Here is a 21,049-nt window from a genome sequence, read left to right as displayed (position 1 = left end):
TTGATTAATTTAAAAATGTTTTTTTTGTTGGTAATTAAGGTTCCTTTTGTAGTGTTAAAGGGTGTGAAACACCTCAAAAATTAACTTAATACTTCCTCCGTTACTATTTAGTTGTCCACTTTACAAATGACACATATATTAAGATATCTATAATTAGCATAGTGAAGTTACAAGTATACCCTTATTGATTATGATTTCAAAAATGATGAATTAAAACTTAAAATTTTAAAAAAAATTTAAATGAGAATATAATTTTTTTTTATCTATACTTAATTAATCTAAATAAATAAATAAGAACAGCTATGAACAGAGGCAATATGAAATGAAGGGAGTATATAATAAAGGAGGCAATAATTAATGTTCATTTTGAGAAAAAAGTACATTTTGTGTCGGTGTAAGTGCCCCAACCCCCCATTCGTAATAAATGTTTATTTAGTAATTGGTGTTGCAATAAATTTAGGTGCCACAAATTTCGTCACCTCTACAAGTTGTTTGAAACTATTGTTCCCTTTTCTCCCTAATTAATTAGGAAATTCTAACTGCTTTTGAATCCTCCTTGCCCAAATCCTACTTCAGCTTTGACCTTGGACATTGTCCACCCTTTCAATTTATTACTCTCTCAATCCAATAATACTCGTCTATTACTAAGACAATCATAAATAACACATTTATATATTTTCTACATTTGTATATTTTCTAAAAAATTATAAATAAATTGATAATTTATTATATCACCATTTGAATATAATAAATATAATGTCTTAAAAAAATATAACAAAAATGACTATAGTTAATAATTAGAGTAAATTAAGAATTAAATATGAAATTATCTATTGATTTCATAAAGTAACAATACTTGGACGGAGGGAATATTATAACCCGACTATTTTACTTGTTATTCTTATTTTTTAAAATCTTGTTTATTTAACAAAATCAAGATAAAAATGATCTTTTTTTAAAAAAAAAAAATTCTTCTTAGTGAGGCTCAGATAGGTTGTATTGTTTATAGCTATCGGGCTTGATTGATTAGTATTTGCTTGCTACATTTAGGAGAAAGTTTATTCTTGACTCTCTAATTAATTAACGTGATATCTGATCCGTTGTTCTAATATATATATATATATATATATATATATATATATATATATATATATATATATATGTATATATATGTATATATGTATATGTATTGGTATATATATATTATTTTGTATTAATGCTACTTCTTGCATGTAGGTTCCCATAGACAAGTGGAGTTGTTAAATTTAGAGGTTAGTTATATGTCATTGATAGATTATTTTGTCGGCTCAATATTGATTGATTTTTTTTTCAAGTTAGTATCACATAAGTCAAAAGGGGTAGAAAATTACTTATAAAATAAGTTCAAGAGGTAATAGAACTTTAGTATAGTCTAAATATGTGTCTGAAATATCAGATATAGGTTTAGAGATACTTGTACATTTTTCCTTTTATTCATCTTCAATTTATCAATGTTTACTGCTAACATTATTTCTTTCAACTTATTTGTTCCGTTCATTTCTTTCTTCTTTTCACTTATATATTTATTAAAATAATTTTTCAGAAATAAAGTTATTATTTTAAAAGAAATTGTGCCTCAAATTTTTATTTTATTTGTTTGAGTATTTTATTAAAATTTTTCAAAAGATCGTTTTATTAAAAAAAAAAACTAAGAAAAGAATATCAAAGATGGCAATATTTAATTCTATCATCATCAATTCTATTAATTTAATTTACTTTCTTTCCTTAATCTCATCAATATTATTTTTAATTATATTGTTTCCTTAAATTACCTTTTCTCTTTATATTTTCTATTAAAGTTTTATATTTTTTAAATTGAATTTTATCAATATTTATGAAATTTTCTCTTAAATAAATTACTCTTCCAAAATATAATATGCCTCAAATCTTTATTTAGTTTTTAGAGTTCTATTTTCAATTACTAAAGGCTGATTTTTTTTATAGAAAAAGTAAGAAAATATATCAATAAATAATCATATTTAATTTCTATCATCATCAATCTTATTGGTTTCTTTTACTTCTTTCATTAATTTCATCATTGATTTTATTTATATTATTTTCTTAAATCACTTCCTTTTCTTTTTCTTTTTAGTTATTATTATAACTTCATATTAATTGAATTTTTTTTTTTACAATTTTTATTAGCCTTTTTTGAATTTTAAGATAATTTCTTTTGCTAAAAGAACTTATCTCTAATATATAAAAGAGGAAACACATAATTACCCAATCAAAGTAAGATCTATTTTTTAAAAAGACACTTCAACAATGCGGGATTCTAGTATCATTTATCTTTATTTATAATGAATTTATTGTCCCATTAGGTGCCTACGTGGCATGTAGAGTGTAGTTCACTCTCTGCTAGAGAGTGAGTTGAATAAAAAAATAAACAAATATTTATTTACACATTTATTTAATTAGAAACATTCTTTTTTCTTTTCTTTTATTTATTTTATTGTACTTCCTCAATTCTTTAATTTTGTTATCTTTTTCCTCAATTTTTTCAAAGAACAAACTACCCTTTCTCTAAAGACCCATTTACTTCAGTCATTTTTTTCCTTGTCTTCTTGCTTCTCTTTGTTCCTTTTTCTTCTTTTGCTCTAATTTTTTTTTAAATAGTAATAATTGTAAACTTCGTTGATAACATTGTTTCTTTTGTTAAAAAAATTAAAATAAATTGTTATGTAGTTCTTTAGCATGTAAATAAAGAAACTTCTTAGACTTATATTATAGAATTTCATTGCCTTCATCGTAATGGTGTTCCGCTTCATAATTGTTGTAATTTTGAAAAGGAGATTGTACATTGAAGGTGATTACTAATTTTCAATTTATAATTTTTTGCAATTTTATTTTTGATTTAACAATAATTTGATAATATTAATGACAAAGATTGTAAAATAATAGTGACGTAATGAAGACTATTCAAAGAATTGACGAAATGACAGTATGTGGAGAATTTGGTTATGAAAAAGAAGAAGAAAGAGAACAAAGGAGGGTAATGAAGAAGAAGAAGAAAGAGAATAAAGAAAGAAGAAAGAAAGAGAAAAAGAAAAAGAAAATGAAGTTGATAAAATAAGAAAAATAAAAATAAAAATTAATACGTGACAGACTATAATTAGCGCGTGATTGCATCTTTTTTCTTGCAAGTAAGGATAGTTAAAAAATGAGGTATTTACAACACTTTAAATAGGTCTTTCTTTGATGGGATAATTATGTATTTCCTCTATATAAAATAAAAAGGGAATTAGTAAAATAATAAATTTTCATCAATAACATTTTATAATATTAAGAATCCTTAAAAGAACTATAGTAACAAAATTAATTTTAACTTTTTATTAAATAACATTAAGTTTTAACTTTTTAATTAATAAAAAATTTATAAAGCGAAACCCAGATAAGTACATTAGTAATATATTAATAACAGAAAAATATCACGCCTAAGAAATTGTTATAGACGATAGCATTCACAATAACATGCATAGATTCTTATAGTTTAGAGGACTTGATTTAATTAAAGGTGAAAAAATTTAGAAGACTTTTTACTTGCTTGGACAGTACTTAATGAGATTTCAAATAAATACTTAAATTTAATCAAATACATATTTTAAACACCAATAAATTTATTTGATGATAATTATATTGTGTTATAAAAAGTAAGTGAATCACACACATATTGTTCTTTTTCGTCAGTCATCACTATGGCTGGCAGTGGTACCAGAACGGGGAAAACTGGACCGGTAATTATCGGAATCGGTACTGCGTGTACCGGTAAAGTTTCGGAACCGGAATCGGACCGATCTAGGAAACTGGTAAAATAAATATTGTTCCGTTCCGGTCCGGTAGTAAATCGGTAGAATACCGATCCGGACCGGACCGGTATCCGGGACGAACCGCATTTTAAAAAAAAAATTAATTGAATCTAATTTTTATTATAATAATTAAGCAATTTAAAATTTTAAATTTCAGACTTTAAAGTTATAAATTTAAATTTTCAAACTTTAAATTCAAACTAGTTTGAAAATTTTAAATTCAAATTTTAAAGTTAAATTTAAATTTCAAACTTTAAAGTTATAAACTTTAAAGTTTTAATTCAAAATTTTCAAAATTTTAAACTTTCAAATTTAAATTTTCAAACTTTAAATTCAAACTTTTAAAGTTTGAAAATTTTAAATTCAAATTTTAGAGTTATAAAATTTAAATTTCAAACTCTTAAAGTTTGAAATTTTTGAATTTAAACTTTAAAGTTATAAAATTTAACATTGACTATATCAAAAATTAAATTTAATACAACAATATTAAAAAACAAATTAAGGCGAATAGCCTATATTTTTATTAATATATATTTGATATTACAATTACATTTACAAAAATATTAGTTTGAATTAATAGTTGGTGCGACCATATAAATCCCTTCGTAAATCATTCAACATTTCTTTAGTAACATGTTCGGGAATAGGTTGAATAGAAAGATCTTCCATTGCTTCAATCCCGTCGTCACTATAATCCTGCATTACTTCATCAACGTCATCTTGAAATTTGGTCGGTAGTGGTTCACGATCCAAATTTCTTCTCTCCGCATTAATCCAATCTCGAAATAATACCGATATCTCCAAGCTGTCGGCTGCTAGTGAATGCCTATGTTCTCCAAGTTGAAACCTTGTTGCACTAAAGACGCCTTCCGAAGCTACCGACGACGCTTGCATTGCTAATATATCTCAAACCATCGGTACTAGTTTTGGAAATCCTTTGGTGCGATCTCTCCACCATTTGAGAACATCTTCAGTAGGTTCTGTAATTTGATTAATATATGCATCAAAATCATTTCTATTATCGTGAGAAAGTTCAAGATAATCCTCTAAATAATTATCAATATTATTTTCATCAAATCTAACCCTAGAGCTTTCAGGTTCATTTTCACTTGATAAATTTTTATTAGCATTATATAAATCATACAATTTTCTTGCTTCAATTTTTATGCTATCTTTAACTTGTTCACAGCTAGGAATTTCTTCTAACTCATCATTAATATCTAAGTTAAAATATATTTTTTCAACCATTCTTGATGAACCGAAATCTTTATACTTAGGGTGTAACAAACATGCAGTTAAATAAATTTGAGGAATAGGGATATAATATTTTTTAAATTTTATAATCATTTTTTCAATGGTTTGTTGAAATCTTGGTTTATTTTTAAATTTATATAATTTAGAAGAAATCATACAAATATCAAGCAAAACAGTACAAATTGATGGACTATAAAGTACAAAAATTCTATTTGTAGTTAAGTAAAAAACTTTTAGGAAATCTATAAGTTCATTTATATCACGCCAATCATTATCATCTAGTCTATATGTCATATCAAAATTATGAGCATTCTAAATCATTTGTAAGGGTATTCGATATTCATAAGCGACTACAAGCATTTCATATAAAGTAATCCATCTATTAGCCACTGTTTTTGGAATTTTTCTAGGTGGAAGATTATTTTCAAAATAGCGATTTTGAAAATCTTTACGCCGAGACTTAACTTGACATTTAAATATAAAATGACATGCATTTTCAACTTTCGTACATCCATCATCATACATATTTACACCATCTCTAACCATCAAATTATATATATGTGCAGTACACCTAATATGATAATTATCACCATAGAAAGGACAAAGTGTAGTTTTTAAATATTGAACAACAGAATTATTACTTGAAGCATTATCTAAGGTTATACTACTTATTTTATCACATATTCCATAACTTTGGAAAATATCTAAAATAGTTTGAGCAATATAACTATCGGTTTTTTGCATTTAACAACATTTATAACCTAAAATTCTTTTTTGCATATACCAATTTTCATCAATTCAATGTGCAGTAACAGTCAAATAATCGTTACCATTTACACTACGACCCATATCAGAAGTAATAGCTATATTACAAGTATTATAATAAAATAAACAACGAAGATATCGAAAATGTTGTGCATGATAATCAAATACAGCCTTTTTTATTGTATTTCTAGCAAAACCTTTAAAATTTGGATTATATAAAATTTGAATATAATGTATAAAACCGGGATTTTCAGCAAAACTAAATGGCAAACCCATAACACATATCATTTTAGCTAGTTCTTCAAGATCTTTTTCTCTACTATATGAAGGTAGTAAACTAGAGCCAGAAACATTAGACGGATTTAATTGTGTTTGTACCATTTTAGAGCCGCCTACTCCTATATTTTCAGGAAGCGGGGTACCTTTTTTTTTTTTAGCTTCCACTACCGCTTTAGCATGCAAAAATTCATTTTTACAACAAGACATTAAATGACTACTCAAATGTCCCGTCCCGTCAGATTTTCCCACAGTTTTACGATTTAATATATGTTTACATTTATTACAAATAACTTGTGTTTTATCTTCGTTTTGTGTCATAAATTGCCAAACAACCAATTTTTTAACACGTTCTACCTTAGGCCTAGGATGTACTGGGGGAACTGGGGCAGGACAACGAAAGGGAGCGGGACTAGGAGTAGTAGTAGTCATAGGTGGCTGAGTTTCATCATCATCATCATCAAAAATAGGCGTATCAGTATAATTATCAATATCATTATCATTATCATTATCACTAGGCAAATCCTCATCAAAATTACCAAAGCGACGTTGTAAATGTTCATGATAAGGATCTAATCCTGAATTACTATCAATATTAAAACCGTATCATCAACATGTGTATAATCATCTGTATTTATTCTTAATATAGTAGATTTTTTAGTTTTTGATTTAGAAGAACTACCGATTTTTGCATTATCGGAGGATGTAAAGTTACAAACATTTCTTACACGCTCTAATGCACTTTTTTCCCCTTTCCTTTTTGAACAATATTTTTTTCGAAATCCATATTAAAAAATTAAACGTGAGATTAAATATAATACGAAAAATGTTGTGCAATTATGCAAATAATAAATCACAAATACATAAATAATTATTTAAATATAAATGAAACGTAAAATAAAAGTTAGAACGAATGTACCGAACGTCTACTTAAAAGTAGACGTTTATGACCGCCGAAAGCTGAACGTGAAAAGTTGAAAATTGAATTTTGAAGCTCCAAATCTAATTTCCAAAGACCAAGTAAGGCAACACCGGAATTTAAGATATTATATATTATAGAATTAGAGATTAGAGATAGAGAGTAGAGAGTTGAGAGAGTAGAAGATGAATAGATGATATTGTGATTTAAAAGAATGAAATTTAGGGGTATTTATAAGTAAAAAAATGGGTTAAAGTGTAATTTTTAAAGCTTTAGGGTATTAAAAAAGTTAGGGGTGGGGTAGGGGCCCTATTGGATGAATTTCTCTTCAACTAGCCGTTGGGGGGCCCACTAGCCGTTACCCAATGGCTAGTAACGGCTGTATTAAAAAAAAATTAATCGGACCGGTAATTACCGGAACCGGTAAATTCCGGATTTTACCTAATTCCGTCCCGATTCCTGTCCCGGAACCGAAAATTTCTGGTCCTAACCGGTACTAACCGGTACCGAACCGGACCGGGAACCGGTAGGTACCGGTTCCGCTGCCACACATAGTTGTCACCATGAATCTTTGATCAAAAGTGTATAAAATACATATTCTAATCAAATTAAAATCTATGCTTAAAATATAATTAAAAAAAAAATTTGAATGACAATAAGTACTAAAATCTTATTTTGTTCAATTTAAAAAATTATCAATAACAAGACTAGATTAATAATATAGTATTAACATTTCAAAGTAAAGAAGACTATAAATTGGGGAGAAAAATTATTGCTCTCACCGAAGTTTTGGTTAATAGTCAAAGTGAAGGTGTAAGATATTGAATAATTTCAATATTTTAGACTAGTAAAACTAAAAATTCTAAAATACTTTATACATTACAATACAAAATTAAATGTTTTTTTGTCATATAATCTTCTGTCACCTAATTTGATTCTACTGTAATTGATTCATCTATTCTATCTATTAAAGTTGATAATTTTTAGGTAAAATTTGTGTTTTCCAAGGAATTAGAAAGTGGGGGAGATGCTTAACTTCAACTAAACAACCAACACTTAAAAATCATAATCAAGCATTGATAAAGATAGTTTGATGACAGTACTAGAAGATATTCATAACCAAATATAGATTTGATGTCACAATTATACACTATTTTTTCTATACAGATTTAGTTGTGCACGCTTTGTTAGTGGCGGCTAAATAGGAAAGATGATTACTCCTTTATAGTATAAAATCTGAAAATTCATGTCCAATGATATACTGGTAATTGAATAATTTCTTTATACTTTTATTTTTCAATTCTACAAATTTTATGTTTTAACAAGATTCTTTTTGGAGAAATTGGGACTTACATTCTTGCAAGACGCTTTAATACTGCAAATTTTATATTTTAACAAGAATTTTTTTCGGAGAAATTGGGAACTTACATTCTTGCAAGACGGGCTGGTACAAAAACTCTATCATAGCTCAGCTTCATAATGTAGGACGAGATAGCAAAACATTTGCAATACTTGATGGAGCGTGGGGTTCGGGGCCACATTGGTGAAGCCTTACCTTGCAGGAATGAAAAAAGTTGGGTTCTCTGCTTGAGCCTATAGCTTCCTAATCAGAAAATATATATACTTGAAATTTTAGATCTAAGGGACAATTCAAAAAATTTATACAAATTTTTTATCAAGACATTTGATTTGATTCTAGAAACTAAGTTACAAGTTGAAAACGAAATAAATACCTCCCTTAGTGCTTTATCATTACAAGTTAGAAACTGTGCAAACATCTAACATGGCTTTGTTATTTGCCGGTGTTTTTTCTCTTTGTGCTTTCTCGTCTTTTTATTTTGAGTACTTTGAGTTGCCATCTCCGCCATCCATGTTGTCTTCATTCTGCTCTTTGATGGCATCAACACCACTGCCTCTTTGGCTTTTAGGTCGATATTGGGACCATAACTTTGCTATACTCTAACTGAAATCATCTCGTATCCTTCGATTATCAATTTGAGTATTATTCGATCAACTATTTCAGTATTATCCATCTTAAAATTGCTTGCTCACGCGACCCTTTGACCTAAAACTTAATTTGAGTATTATTCGATCACCAATTTGCGTATTATCCACCTTAAAGTATGCTTTCTGACAATATACTTTGTCCTCGAACTCAATTCGAGTATTATTCGATCATCAATATGAGTAGTTGTAATGACGCTCCAGGTCATTTCTGCTTAATTGCCTCCTTTTTATTGTTTCAAGCATTTCTACAGTGACCCCAAGTCATTTATGACTTATTAACACTGATTGTTCATTCGCATTGTAACGACTCTCGTGGTCGTTTTGAGTACTAGAACTGTTTATTTCATAAATATTTTTCCGGTAGATTCTAAATGGATATTTTAGACTATTCGTAACTACAATTACAAATTTAGTGGGGTGATCTTAATTGTTTTACTAGTTGGTAATTAATGAACTAAATCCATAAATATTTAACTAAATTAGCATATGGCCCATGAATTAGAATAAATTAGAGGGTTTAGTAATTATTTAATTATTAGTTGATAATTTTCTTACCCTAAATAATTAAAAGGCAAAACAAGAAGATTACGATAGAGAAACCTTACCGGGGGGCTGCAGCATCTACCAGTGAAGACGATACCCAGGTGACTTCATTCTCCAACTTCGTTAATTAAAATTTTAATGGCTTAAAAATACCATTAGGAGGTTGAATGTGATGCAATATCAATTATTTAGGGATGCATGTAGTGTAAGTTGAGTGGTGGCGGCTTTGAATTGTAGATGCGGTTATTGCGGATTAATATTATTACGATTGTGTATAGGAAAATCCTTGACAATTTCTCCTCACTGTTCATCTCCATCTTTCCAATTACATGTGCAGACCTTAATATATATGCTAAGGAAAGTTACTTGTGATCAGGTAGGAAAATACATACACTTAGTATGTGTAGTGCAGGAAGGAAATAGAATATGTACATATGTTTTGTGAACAAGACGATCTACGATATTCATTACTGTCAATGCCAGCTCTTCATAGTCTTTCTGTAAAAAGAAATTCAATAAAGCTTATTCCACAAGTTGAAAGAAGTAATGAAGCATATGCTATCGGAAATAATAAGAAATAGAACCATGCTTTGTTATCAGCAGATTTGCCGGTGTCTGCTCTAGCTGCAACACTTATCCAAAAGCTCTCGTCGAAAGCGAGAACATCCTCCACAACTATCTGTGGCAGCTGCAACCATAATAGAAAGATAAAGGTTAATTTTCAGCCGTGTAGATCAAGGCTTGAACAGAGAAATGCTCACACTTTGACAACTAGTATAACATTCTAGTGCATAGCCCTTTAAGGGTATCAATGCATGTTCAGGTGCACAATGATAAGGAGCTTGTCAGGACAAACAAACGTATAATAAGGATACTACACTAGCCTTAAAATGACCATTAATGCTTAGTGCTTATTAAATTGAGTTTTATATATATATATATATAGGAATAGGATTACAGTGGGTTGAGCCTACTACTAGTTTTATCACCAGTAGTATAGGAATTAAGGTTATTAAATTCGAATCATGTTATAAAGTTAGTTTTTAATATATTGATATAGATAGGTAATTAAATATTAGGTTTATTGAATGATTTAAATTTCATTAAGTTGTGTTAAATAGAGGAATTAAGACTTACCCTTAGGTTGGAACTTTAAGAAAATGATTACATAATCAGGTGAATTGATGGGTATAGGTTAGACACAAAATAATCTGAGTGTTTATGGATTGTCTACTTACACCGTATGCATATATATACTTGATAGATTGGAAGGGTTCAGAGGCAATAAGGAAAGGAAAGGCCTTGGAGAAGTAGTTGCTTGGCTTCGATTCTTCGGTGGAGGTAGGTTATGGTTTATGCTATTTGATAGTAAACTCTTAATAGTGATTGATATGCCTTGAATTATATTGTGAAGTTCTCTATGTACTTGGCTGTGTGTTTGTGTGATTTGGTTGTGTGATTTGTGATAGGTCTGAAATCCCGAGACCGTAGAATTTATATTCTCTAACCCTCTCTATCGAAGTGATGCCTTGAATAAAGAAGGCTTGATGAAAATAATATAACAATGAATTGAAAGCGGTGATAATAAAGGATAAATTAAAAGTATAAATGGATCGGAGTGTCACGTTTCGACATGTAGTAATAGGGGATCGAGTGTCACGTTCCGACACGTAGTAATAGGGGATCGGGTGTCACGTTCCGACACATAGTATTAGGGGATTGGGTGTCACGTTCCGACACGTAGTAATAGGGGATCCGGTGTCACGTTTCGACACATAGTAATAGGGGATCGGGTGTCACGTTCCGACACGTAGTAATAGGGGATCGGGTGTGTCGGACACGTAGTAATAGGGGACCGGGTGTCACGTTCCGACACGTAGTAATAGGGGATCGGGTGTCACGTTATGACACGTAGTAATAGGGGATCGGGTGTCACATTCCGACACGTAGTATTAGGGGATCAGGTGTCACGTTCCGACACGTAGTATTAGGGGATCGGAGTGTCACGTTCTGACACGGTAGCATTAGGGGATCGGAGTGTCACGTTCTGACACGATAATAATAAAGAGAAGTAATCTTGAATTATGTTAGTATACTCAAATTCGAAGAAACTATCTCCCAAAATGGTTTGGTTTGGAGGCATGAGTCCTCATGTGTGATCTCGATATCGTTGACTTATTACGAGCTTACTTTAATGTTGTTGATACTTGTTCATGTTGTTTGTTGTTATCACCTGTTAAGTGCTATAGTTGAGTTCATACTATTATTTATTGTATCTACTCAGTACATGTTGCCCCCGTACTGAGTCCTACTTGTGTTTTTCTTTGTTTTCCTTTTATGAAATGCAGCGAGTGTACCTATGACTTCAGATGTCCCTCAGCTCTAGCCAGCCTCCCGCATATCAATTTTCAGGGTGAGCTATTCATTCAAGCTCGTGTTGGATTCTTTCGGTCATGACATGATGTCCTATACTTTCGGACACATACCATTTTATTCATTTATTTTGGTGTCTTTGATACTCTTAGACTTAGTAATTAGAGATTAGATGTCCTTGATGTGATGACTTTCAGGTTTTGGGAAACGATAGTTAATAAATTTTGAAGCTTCCGCAATATTTTGTTATTCACAGTTGAATTATTGGTACATGTTGGGATTTAAGTTTCTTGGTTCGTCCACCTAGGTAGTTAAGTGTGGATGCCACTCACGACTCATTTTGGGTCGTGACAATTCGCCTAGTCGTTCCTTTGAATTTTGTGCATCTTTCCGTATTTTAGAGACCTTAAAGCTTGAATAGTTGACTTTAGTCAAAAGTTCATCTAAACGACCTCAAAATGGAATTCTGGCGGTTCCATCAGCTCCAAAAATGACCAGATTAGGCTAGTAGTAGGGTTGACACAAGTATTGAGGCCTTCAATACGAGTTTGGACCATTAGGTGTTTTAGCATTTGAAATTAGGTCTAAGATTGTTGTTCATGAGATTTCTTGTCCTCGAACTCGATGAAAGCATAACAGTGACTATCCCAGTCTTGTGATCCCATTAGGTGTTTTGCATGTCAAGGGGTATCGATCACCGAACAAATACACTATTATGTCGCCTAAACTTGTCACATCAAGGGTATGTCAAATACAAGTGACAATCGCTCCAATTTCAAGATTGTAGTAGTTGATTAATGATATTGTTCCCCTTGAATTTTAGTTTAGTAATGAATCCTATACAAGAAATTATTAGTTGTTAGCATTACACGGTCCTATCAAGTTAGATGCATCTAAACATTTCTCAACCCTATTAGATGACTTTCACTCTTTTCCTCTCTGTCTTAGAGGTTTTCATTTTTAACCTTGCATGTCTGTTGATGAAATTCTCTTCTCTCAAACTCGATTTTCACAACAACTTGATAGAATATGATTTTACTTTTTCTTAATTAACATTTTTCTCTCGAACAAGTGGTAAATACGAACAATGTCTAATGCGTGTACTCATTAGAAAGAATTGATGATAAAAGTAAGTCACATGTACAACTAACAATCATACATTACTTAATTTTATTCACGGTTTCCACAACCTTGGTTGTGGTGTTTAGCCGCTCATATATTCAAAGAAAACTAGTTGTAATCATCATTGAAAGCATAAAGTAATTAACTTGCAACAATTGCAAACCAACACAAAATCTTGATTATCAACACTTAGTCACGATCATGAAGTTTTAATCCGAAAATAAACGACAAAAACCAAGTTTAGAATATGGAAAATATTGCCAAAGTCGGATGATAAGAAGTGGTGTTTAAAATATAAACCCTAAATAATTAAACTAGTTGTGAAGAATGTCCTACTCGGAATAGGATTGACTTGTCGCGACACTTCACGACCCACTTGACGACTCATCACATACCAAACGACATGTGAACCCTATCATCGTCCCACACTTAGACAATGTGGGTCTTTCACTGATGACCTTCATGAGCTACTAGAGGACTCGTCTAAGGTTAGACAACTTGTCTAGAGCTCCATGAACTTGTGTTTGAACTTGAGTCTTCACTGGAGTTCTTGCCTCTGCCTATGAGCAATAATACAATTCTTCTATGCAACCACGACCCGTCAATGACCCGTGGCCTTCAGTTAACACTTAGCTCGTAAGGGCCTTGCACTGTTTCTTCCTCACGAGCCCTCAGTCGGCTCGTCGAGTGGACCACGACGTCTAGGGCTCCGTGGTGTTTACTTGGCACTTGTTCATTTTCACTACCTTCACTTTTTGAGATTCACGAGCCCTCAGACGGCTCTTCATCATGACCACGAACCGTTCGGGGCTTCATGGTCTTTACTTGGCCCTTGTTCATTTCACTACCTTCACTACCTCACCTCCACCCCTCTGACGGTCGTCATCATGATCACGCCCCATTCGGGGATCCATGGTGTTGTTTCAGATCATTTTCTATCTTCCACGTCCAAGTGTTTTACCAATTCAATCATCAAAGCACACATCATATACACATAGATACATTGAAGTTCTCTCACTAATCCTTAGTTTCGAGCGTCAAATGTTTCATGATTTCATGACACATCAGTGATAAACTAATATTGGACAACTATATATATAAAATATAATAACCAATTAATTTGGACATATGGAGTACTCCCACTTTCCCTATATTCCTTGTTCAATTTTGACTTTTTACTTGTCATTCTTAATAAATTAAGAAAAAATAATGGTTTGTACCTACTATACCCCTCAATTTATTTAGAGAGTTAATGTTTTTGAAAAAAAAAGAACATAATCTCTATAATAAGTAAATTGATTTTGAAATTCTATCAATTAATAGGAGTTCTTGGTAAACTTATTATGTCAATTATTTTATTCTTAATATAATGGACAAGTAAATAGAAGATAAAGAAGTACTCCCTCTGTTCTTTTTTATATGTCACATTTTTGCTTTGCACTTGCATTAAAAAATGATGTTACCCTTCTACACTTATTTAATTTTTTGGAAATTCAATTTTCTATCAATCATTATGAATTAATTTGTTTTGATGAATTTATTTAACCAATTAACATGAAATATTTACCTAATTTTTCTAAGCTCATCAAATGTATATTTTCAAGACTAATAACTGTTAAGAATAAAAAAGAAACAATATATAATAATTTACGGATTGATTTTACAAACTGACAAGAATTTATAGAAAGAGATAAAAACATAAAAAAGACTTGGGAAGTATATAAGGAAGTAGACAATAACTGATGTTCATTATGAGAGAAGGGAGTACATTTTTATGTCGGTGTAGGTGCCCCAGCCCCCATGCGTGGAATTCAACGCGTTTATATGAAAGGGACAAAGATTGCCTTTTTTGCAATAAATTTAGGTGCCACAAATTTCGTAACCTCTACAAGTTGTTTGAAACTATTGTTCCCTTTTCTCCGTAATAACTAGGAAATTCGAACTGCATTTGAATCGTCCTTTACTTGCGCAAATCCTACTTTAGCTTTGACCTTGGACATCGTCAACCTTATAACTCACTTTATTCAATAATATTCGTCTACTATTGAGTTTGTATGTTTTTTAAGAAATTATATGTAAAAGGATAATTTTATTATATCACCCTTTAAATTTGAGATTGAATGAATTTCGAAGTTAAAGATTATGTTGGCAGAGATCTTGTCGGTCGAGATCTGATTTTTAAGTCAAGATATACTTGTTTATTTTATTAAATTTTATGATTGGTATAAAGCTAGCAGTATAGTAGGGCTGTTCAAAATCGAATCGAAATCGATAAGCCGAACTGATAAAATAGTTATTGGTTTATAGTATTGAGTTATTTATTTAGTGATTTTGATAACGGTTTTGATTTTTTTTGTTATCGGGTTATTGATTCTTAACGGTTTAAAGTTTTTTCTTAATGAGTTAACCGGTGACCCGATAGTAAATTAAATAATTATATTTATGTCATTTTGTATATAAAGTTCTCGACTAGGAGTTTAATTTCCTACTTTTATTTTTTATTGTCTCAAACACTTGATTATTCTACAATGTAAAAGTATTTGCTTTTGAGCAAGATGTAACTTGTGAACTCAAGTGCATGGTTTATTTGGTTTGTCACCTTGTTTTTAAGTGATTTTCAATATTTTTTATTTTGTGTCAAATCTTAATGATTAAACCGATAACGATCAAAAATCGATAAACAAATAATTGATAAGCCAATATCTTAATGGTTCTATAACGATTTAGCATCTCTACAAACCAATAACCAATAATCCAACCTAATAAACTTTAAAATCGAACTGAACCGACTGATACACAACGCTACAACATAGTAGCTCAGGGTCAAGTATGACATTGAGTGCACATTGCATCCTTAAGTTGAATTTTGATAAGTTTGATATTACAAAATGTCATATTTAACGAAATTTACAAGTCATGTCTACTAAAGTCTTGTTTATAAATATGTATATTGTGCACTGTATTTAATTTGTGGAGTTGAACTTTTCAACCGTGTATACACTTAACTCAACACATCATATATTATTATACAAATCATATATTATTATAAGTAAAAAACTCCTAACATTAAAATTAGATTATCATTTTACCCTTAAAATATCTAATTACTACTTAAATAGTATATAGTTATCATTGTTTTAAAAACTTTTTCCATTAAAAGATTACATCAATTCTTTACATTATCAATTAATTATGTCCAAAACTGAGAGAAGATAGGAAGTTGGAAAAAATAATTTAATGTAGACCGAATTCATTGTATTGTATAAATTAAATAATAATAGGTCTTTGGCAATTAAAAAGTTACGAAGAATTACTGAATAAATGTTTGCATTTTGAATAGGCACTACTATATAGAATAAAAATTGAATATGAAGGGTCAATCCCCACTATTACATAGGAATCAGTTTCGAAATCAAAGTTGAATTTTAAAGGTCATTATCTAATACTATTTAAGACTAACTTATTAAGATGGATGGTAATCACATGAGATAGGATGAAGGAAATTACATAATTCTAACATGGAGAAGAAAAGAGAGTTGAAAGCTGCAAATGAGGGAAACAAAAAAAATGTTGAAAGCTGCTAATCAAGAGAAGAAACAGAAATAGCGGAAAAAAAAAGTAGATTAAATATGTTTGACGTCAAGAATAAGAAAGTTACTATTTGTTATTTATTCATCAGAATGTGAAAACTTGCTTTGCAATATATATCCTCTAAATCCTCAAACTTGCTTTCTTTTTTCCGTTTTCATCAACTTGGTATAATTGTAGACTTTAAATTTAGTTATCATCGTGAGTCTTTGGGATAGTAAATATGAATTCAAATTTGTTATTCTTCTTCTTTCTTCTGCTTGTGTATTTTAGTATCATGTGTTTTTTAATACTTTGAACTTACTTTTAAGTAATTTTTTAAAAATTCTTTTCGGATATTATTTGCCCTTGAATTGCAAAAGATTTATTTAGAAGATACAAATGTGACTGGACATTTTTGTTAACACAATATTTTGATGAATTAAGTAATAATATTCTCTTTTCTTCTTTTTGAGTAAAGAATGATAATATTCATCTTAACAAAAATTCAACAATCTTCTTGAGAACTTGCAAATCATAAATATACAAAATAGAAAAGTTTGTATCATAGATGACTTGCTTTATGGGTTACAAAAAGATTTTTATCGGTCAATAATGAGTATAATATCTACGGTTTCAATTTTATAATGTGAAAAAGTATTAATTATAGATCAATTTTTTATTATTATTAAAACTTACTTTTAGTAATTAAAATATATGGATTCCTCTCCTATAATAAAAGGTTTATTTTTCATGAAACATTAAAAATTTCAAATCTGATACAAGATTTTTATGTTATATTTTGTGAAGAGATATATCTTATGTCAAACTTACATATAAAAGAACTTAGCTTTGAACTTAACGATTATTTTATGTGTGCACCATTATGATATATTTACTTATATAAATTAATTTTCATATCAATTAGAGTAAAAACGTGCAATTCACGTTCGCAGAACTAGTATATAGAAACAAAAGAATATGTATACCACCAACCTATAATCCGTTGGGTAGGCCTTATGTAGCATATAAATGATAGCATGAGCACCACATGCCATATTTTTTCTATAGTCACGAATAACTCATTTGACGTGACATTTCGATTGATTCTTTCATTTATCTTCTATTTCAGCTGATTATATATTTTATTTATGCCTTGCATTTGATAAGTTATCAAACTCATACAATCATACTCATGAATTATTGTTATGTTTTAATGTTAATTGAGAGAATTTTAGAAGTTAACCTTATAAGCAAACCTTACTTGAAAAGAAAGTTGGAAGAATTTGAAGCTCAAATTCACTTAAACACATAAGAATAACGTTACAATCGACGTCTCACCGATCAAACGCAAGCTAAAATAAATAAAAATAGATTGAAAGAGTATAAATTTATAAAAAATAAATTGAATCAGACTAATTTATATAAATTAGATTAAATTATCAGGTGGTGTAACAAAATCTATCTCTTGGAGTCTGTTTGGTATTTGCTGTAAGGATGCAAGAAATGCTTTTTTGAGAAAAAAATATTAGTTTTAGAAAATTAAGTGTTTGTCGAATTTTTAAAATTGCTTTTAAATGAAAGGAGAAATAAATTTCGGTTATTCAAAAGAAACTAAAATTTTCTGTTTTAAAAGAAAAGCAGAAGTAGAAAGTTAATTTTTAAGACTAAATATCCCTTAAATATTGATATATTTATCAATATATCACTAATTAATTAACAAACATATCTCATAAGTTCAATTAATTTTCCTTCAAGAACTTTTTTTATAATAAATTTTTTAGTTTTTATTTCTCTATATAAAATAATTTTAATATTTAAAGCACATTAATGTTTGCCCTTTTTCGTAATTTAACTATGAAAAAATATCTTCTTTTTTAAATAAGAAAATACAAATTATTTATAAAAAATATTTTTCAAACAAATTTACTGAAAAAAAATTGTTTTTAAGAAACATACATTTTTCTAGAATTTGTTCAACACAAATTGTTTTTTTTTCAAGAAAAAACACATTTTTCTAAAAAGTTATTTAGAAAGAACATTTCTAAAAATAAGTGTAATGTGAAACAAAATGTTAATTGAACTGTATCACCTAATTTGTGGTCCACTAATCAATTCATGACGCCACGGATGATGCCTTTTTCCTATTTGAATTTATACCAGTGACTTACAAATAAGACTTCAACTCTAGAAGATGACAATATTCCACATTTTGTTCTTAAGATTATTTTATTTTTTTAAATTGTGGAGAAATAGCTTTGAACATCAAGATTGGTCAACTCTTAAACTGCAAAATAACATTTCTACAAAAATAATGTAAAAAACAACATAAATTGAAAAATGAAATATCCGATTTAATTAATAGAAAGACATGCTTCAAATAATACATTACGCCATTATTAACTTATCAAAATTTGACTTGACACACCTATTAAAGAAAAAATAATTACTGAAGTGAGTTTACCATTTTATTCATACTAAATTACTAATGAAAGAATCTCAAACATATTTATTCACTATATTTTCAAAGACATTAACTTAATATTAATAAATCGAGGCTATAATAATTTTTTTTTTGTCTATTCTTAATTAGTCAAAAATAACCACTAAAAAAGAAAAATCAAATTAGAAAACATTTTACAAATTAATAGGGACGGAGGGAGTAATACATCAAATCACTTGATATTAATTCGATAATGATTTAAAATCCAACGAGAATCCATAAACCGAATAGCATTGCATGTTTTAAATTATACATCAAATATTTTTTAATTTCTCATTCGGTGTTCAAAGTTCACATTGAAACTCTGACTAAATCGGAATTGACCACTGCAAGGCTCATTTGGATTGACGCTCAAAATAATTTTTTCACATGCAGGCTCAAACCTGAGACCTCTAGTTAAAGGTGAAACACTCCCACAGGTGTATCTCAACATAATTTTTTTTATACTCAGATTTCAAACCCAAAACCTCTGATTAATAGTAAACCACTCCCACCACACCACAATTCACGTTGGTCATCAAATAAATTGTTAAGGCATCAAACTTCAATCATATCATGAAGATATTTTTGAGCCTCTTTCTAGCAATTTAGCACCTTAAGTGGATCAAAAACTAGTCCATATTGCTTCAACTTGCATAAGCCTATTTTAATTTGACCATTGACCTGAGTAGGTATTCTATGTCCACACACTCCACATGCATGAGGCTTAAGGGGTTGACTTGCACAATCTTCAACCTATAAATAACCAACACTATTTTTGTCAAAAGGCAACAACAGTCAGCAAGCATAAGAGTAATAAGGAAGAAAGATGAGTTCAGGTGCAAAATACAGAGGTATTCGGAAGAGAAAATGGGGGAAATGGGTGTCGGAAATTCGAGTTCCAGGTAGTAGTGAACGACTTTGGCTAGGTACTTACACTAGCCCTGAAGCTGCAGCTGTAGCACATGACATAGCCTATTATTGTCTCCGTCCAGAATCATCATCGTCTTTACATAAATTAAACTTCCCTTCCATGTTACCGCCTAATGTTCAACCTGGAATGTCACCAACATCTGTACAAAAAGTTGCCTCTGATGCTGCCATGGCTATTGATGCTCAGTTTCTTACAACACCAACACCTGCTCAACAACATGCTGATAATTATGGGCAAAATCAAGATCTCAACATTTCCGTTGAAGATTATCAATATTGATAAGTGAAGCACAGCACAACATTACTCAAATCAATTTTTAATATCTTTTTGGCTTGTAGTTTGGTTCGATTTCATGAATTTTGATGATGTTGAGTAATTGGACGGATTGAGTAATGACACAAAACTTTATTTCACAAATTTATTTTAAATGACCTAAAAATTCTTATACGTATAATGAACACAAATATAAAGCTACTGGATTAACGGAAACCTATAAGCATTGCAATAGAATCTCCCTAACACAGAGCAGCCTCCTTGCACCCCGAGTCTGCTCCTGTCCGAAAGAGCTTCTTTAATCTTTACTAGCCTTAATCAAAACTATGTGAGTAATCAAGCTGCTCTTGTAGGCTCTACTTCATCAAAGGGGAAAAAAGTAGTAGTTAAAGCAGTAACAACGATACAAAAGCTAAGCTTGAGAGCATAAAATATCATTGTGTAAAGAAACATTTTTCAACATACAAATGGAAAATCAGAGTGATGACTCAGTCTTAATGTTGTCTTCATTCCATTTTCTGCAGCTCTGTCATCATGATAGGATGTTTGGCACGAAAACTCTATAAAGAAGGAGAATGTCGTACCAGCTCGGATATTTCATATACGGACATGCCCCCTGCACAATTAACTCAAAAGTGATAGAAGAAATTTTTGACCAAAATAAGTCATTCTATAAATCAATTCACCAA

The 21,049-nt window shown here is 30.0% G+C and overlaps 1 protein-coding gene and 1 long non-coding RNA gene across 2 annotated transcripts; both read left to right on the top strand.

Annotated features, from left to right (window-relative positions):
- The first annotated feature begins 9,622 nt into the window (after positions 1-9,622).
- Positions 9,623-12,267, top strand: LOC138340843 (uncharacterized). Its single transcript, XR_011213688.1, has 3 exons — positions 9,623-9,710; positions 10,874-10,950; positions 11,958-12,267. It is a non-coding gene; the product is annotated as an uncharacterized lncRNA (long non-coding RNA).
- A 7,715-nt stretch (positions 12,268-19,982) lies between these two features.
- On the top strand, positions 19,983-20,366 carry LOC101257505 (ethylene-responsive transcription factor ERF020-like). Its single transcript, XM_004229082.5, has one exon. It carries the CDS (start codon positions 19,983-19,985, stop codon positions 20,364-20,366), a length of 384 nt encoding a protein of 127 aa, XP_004229130.2.
- Positions 20,367-21,049: the final 683 nt, after the last annotated feature.

This window comes from Solanum lycopersicum, chromosome 1 (assembly GCF_036512215.1).
Source record: "Solanum lycopersicum chromosome 1, SLM_r2.1".
Lineage (NCBI taxonomy): Eukaryota > Viridiplantae > Streptophyta > Magnoliopsida > Solanales > Solanaceae > Solanum > Solanum lycopersicum.
Note: the sequence above shows the minus strand (reverse complement) of the source record. Positions and strands in the feature narration are given on the sequence as shown.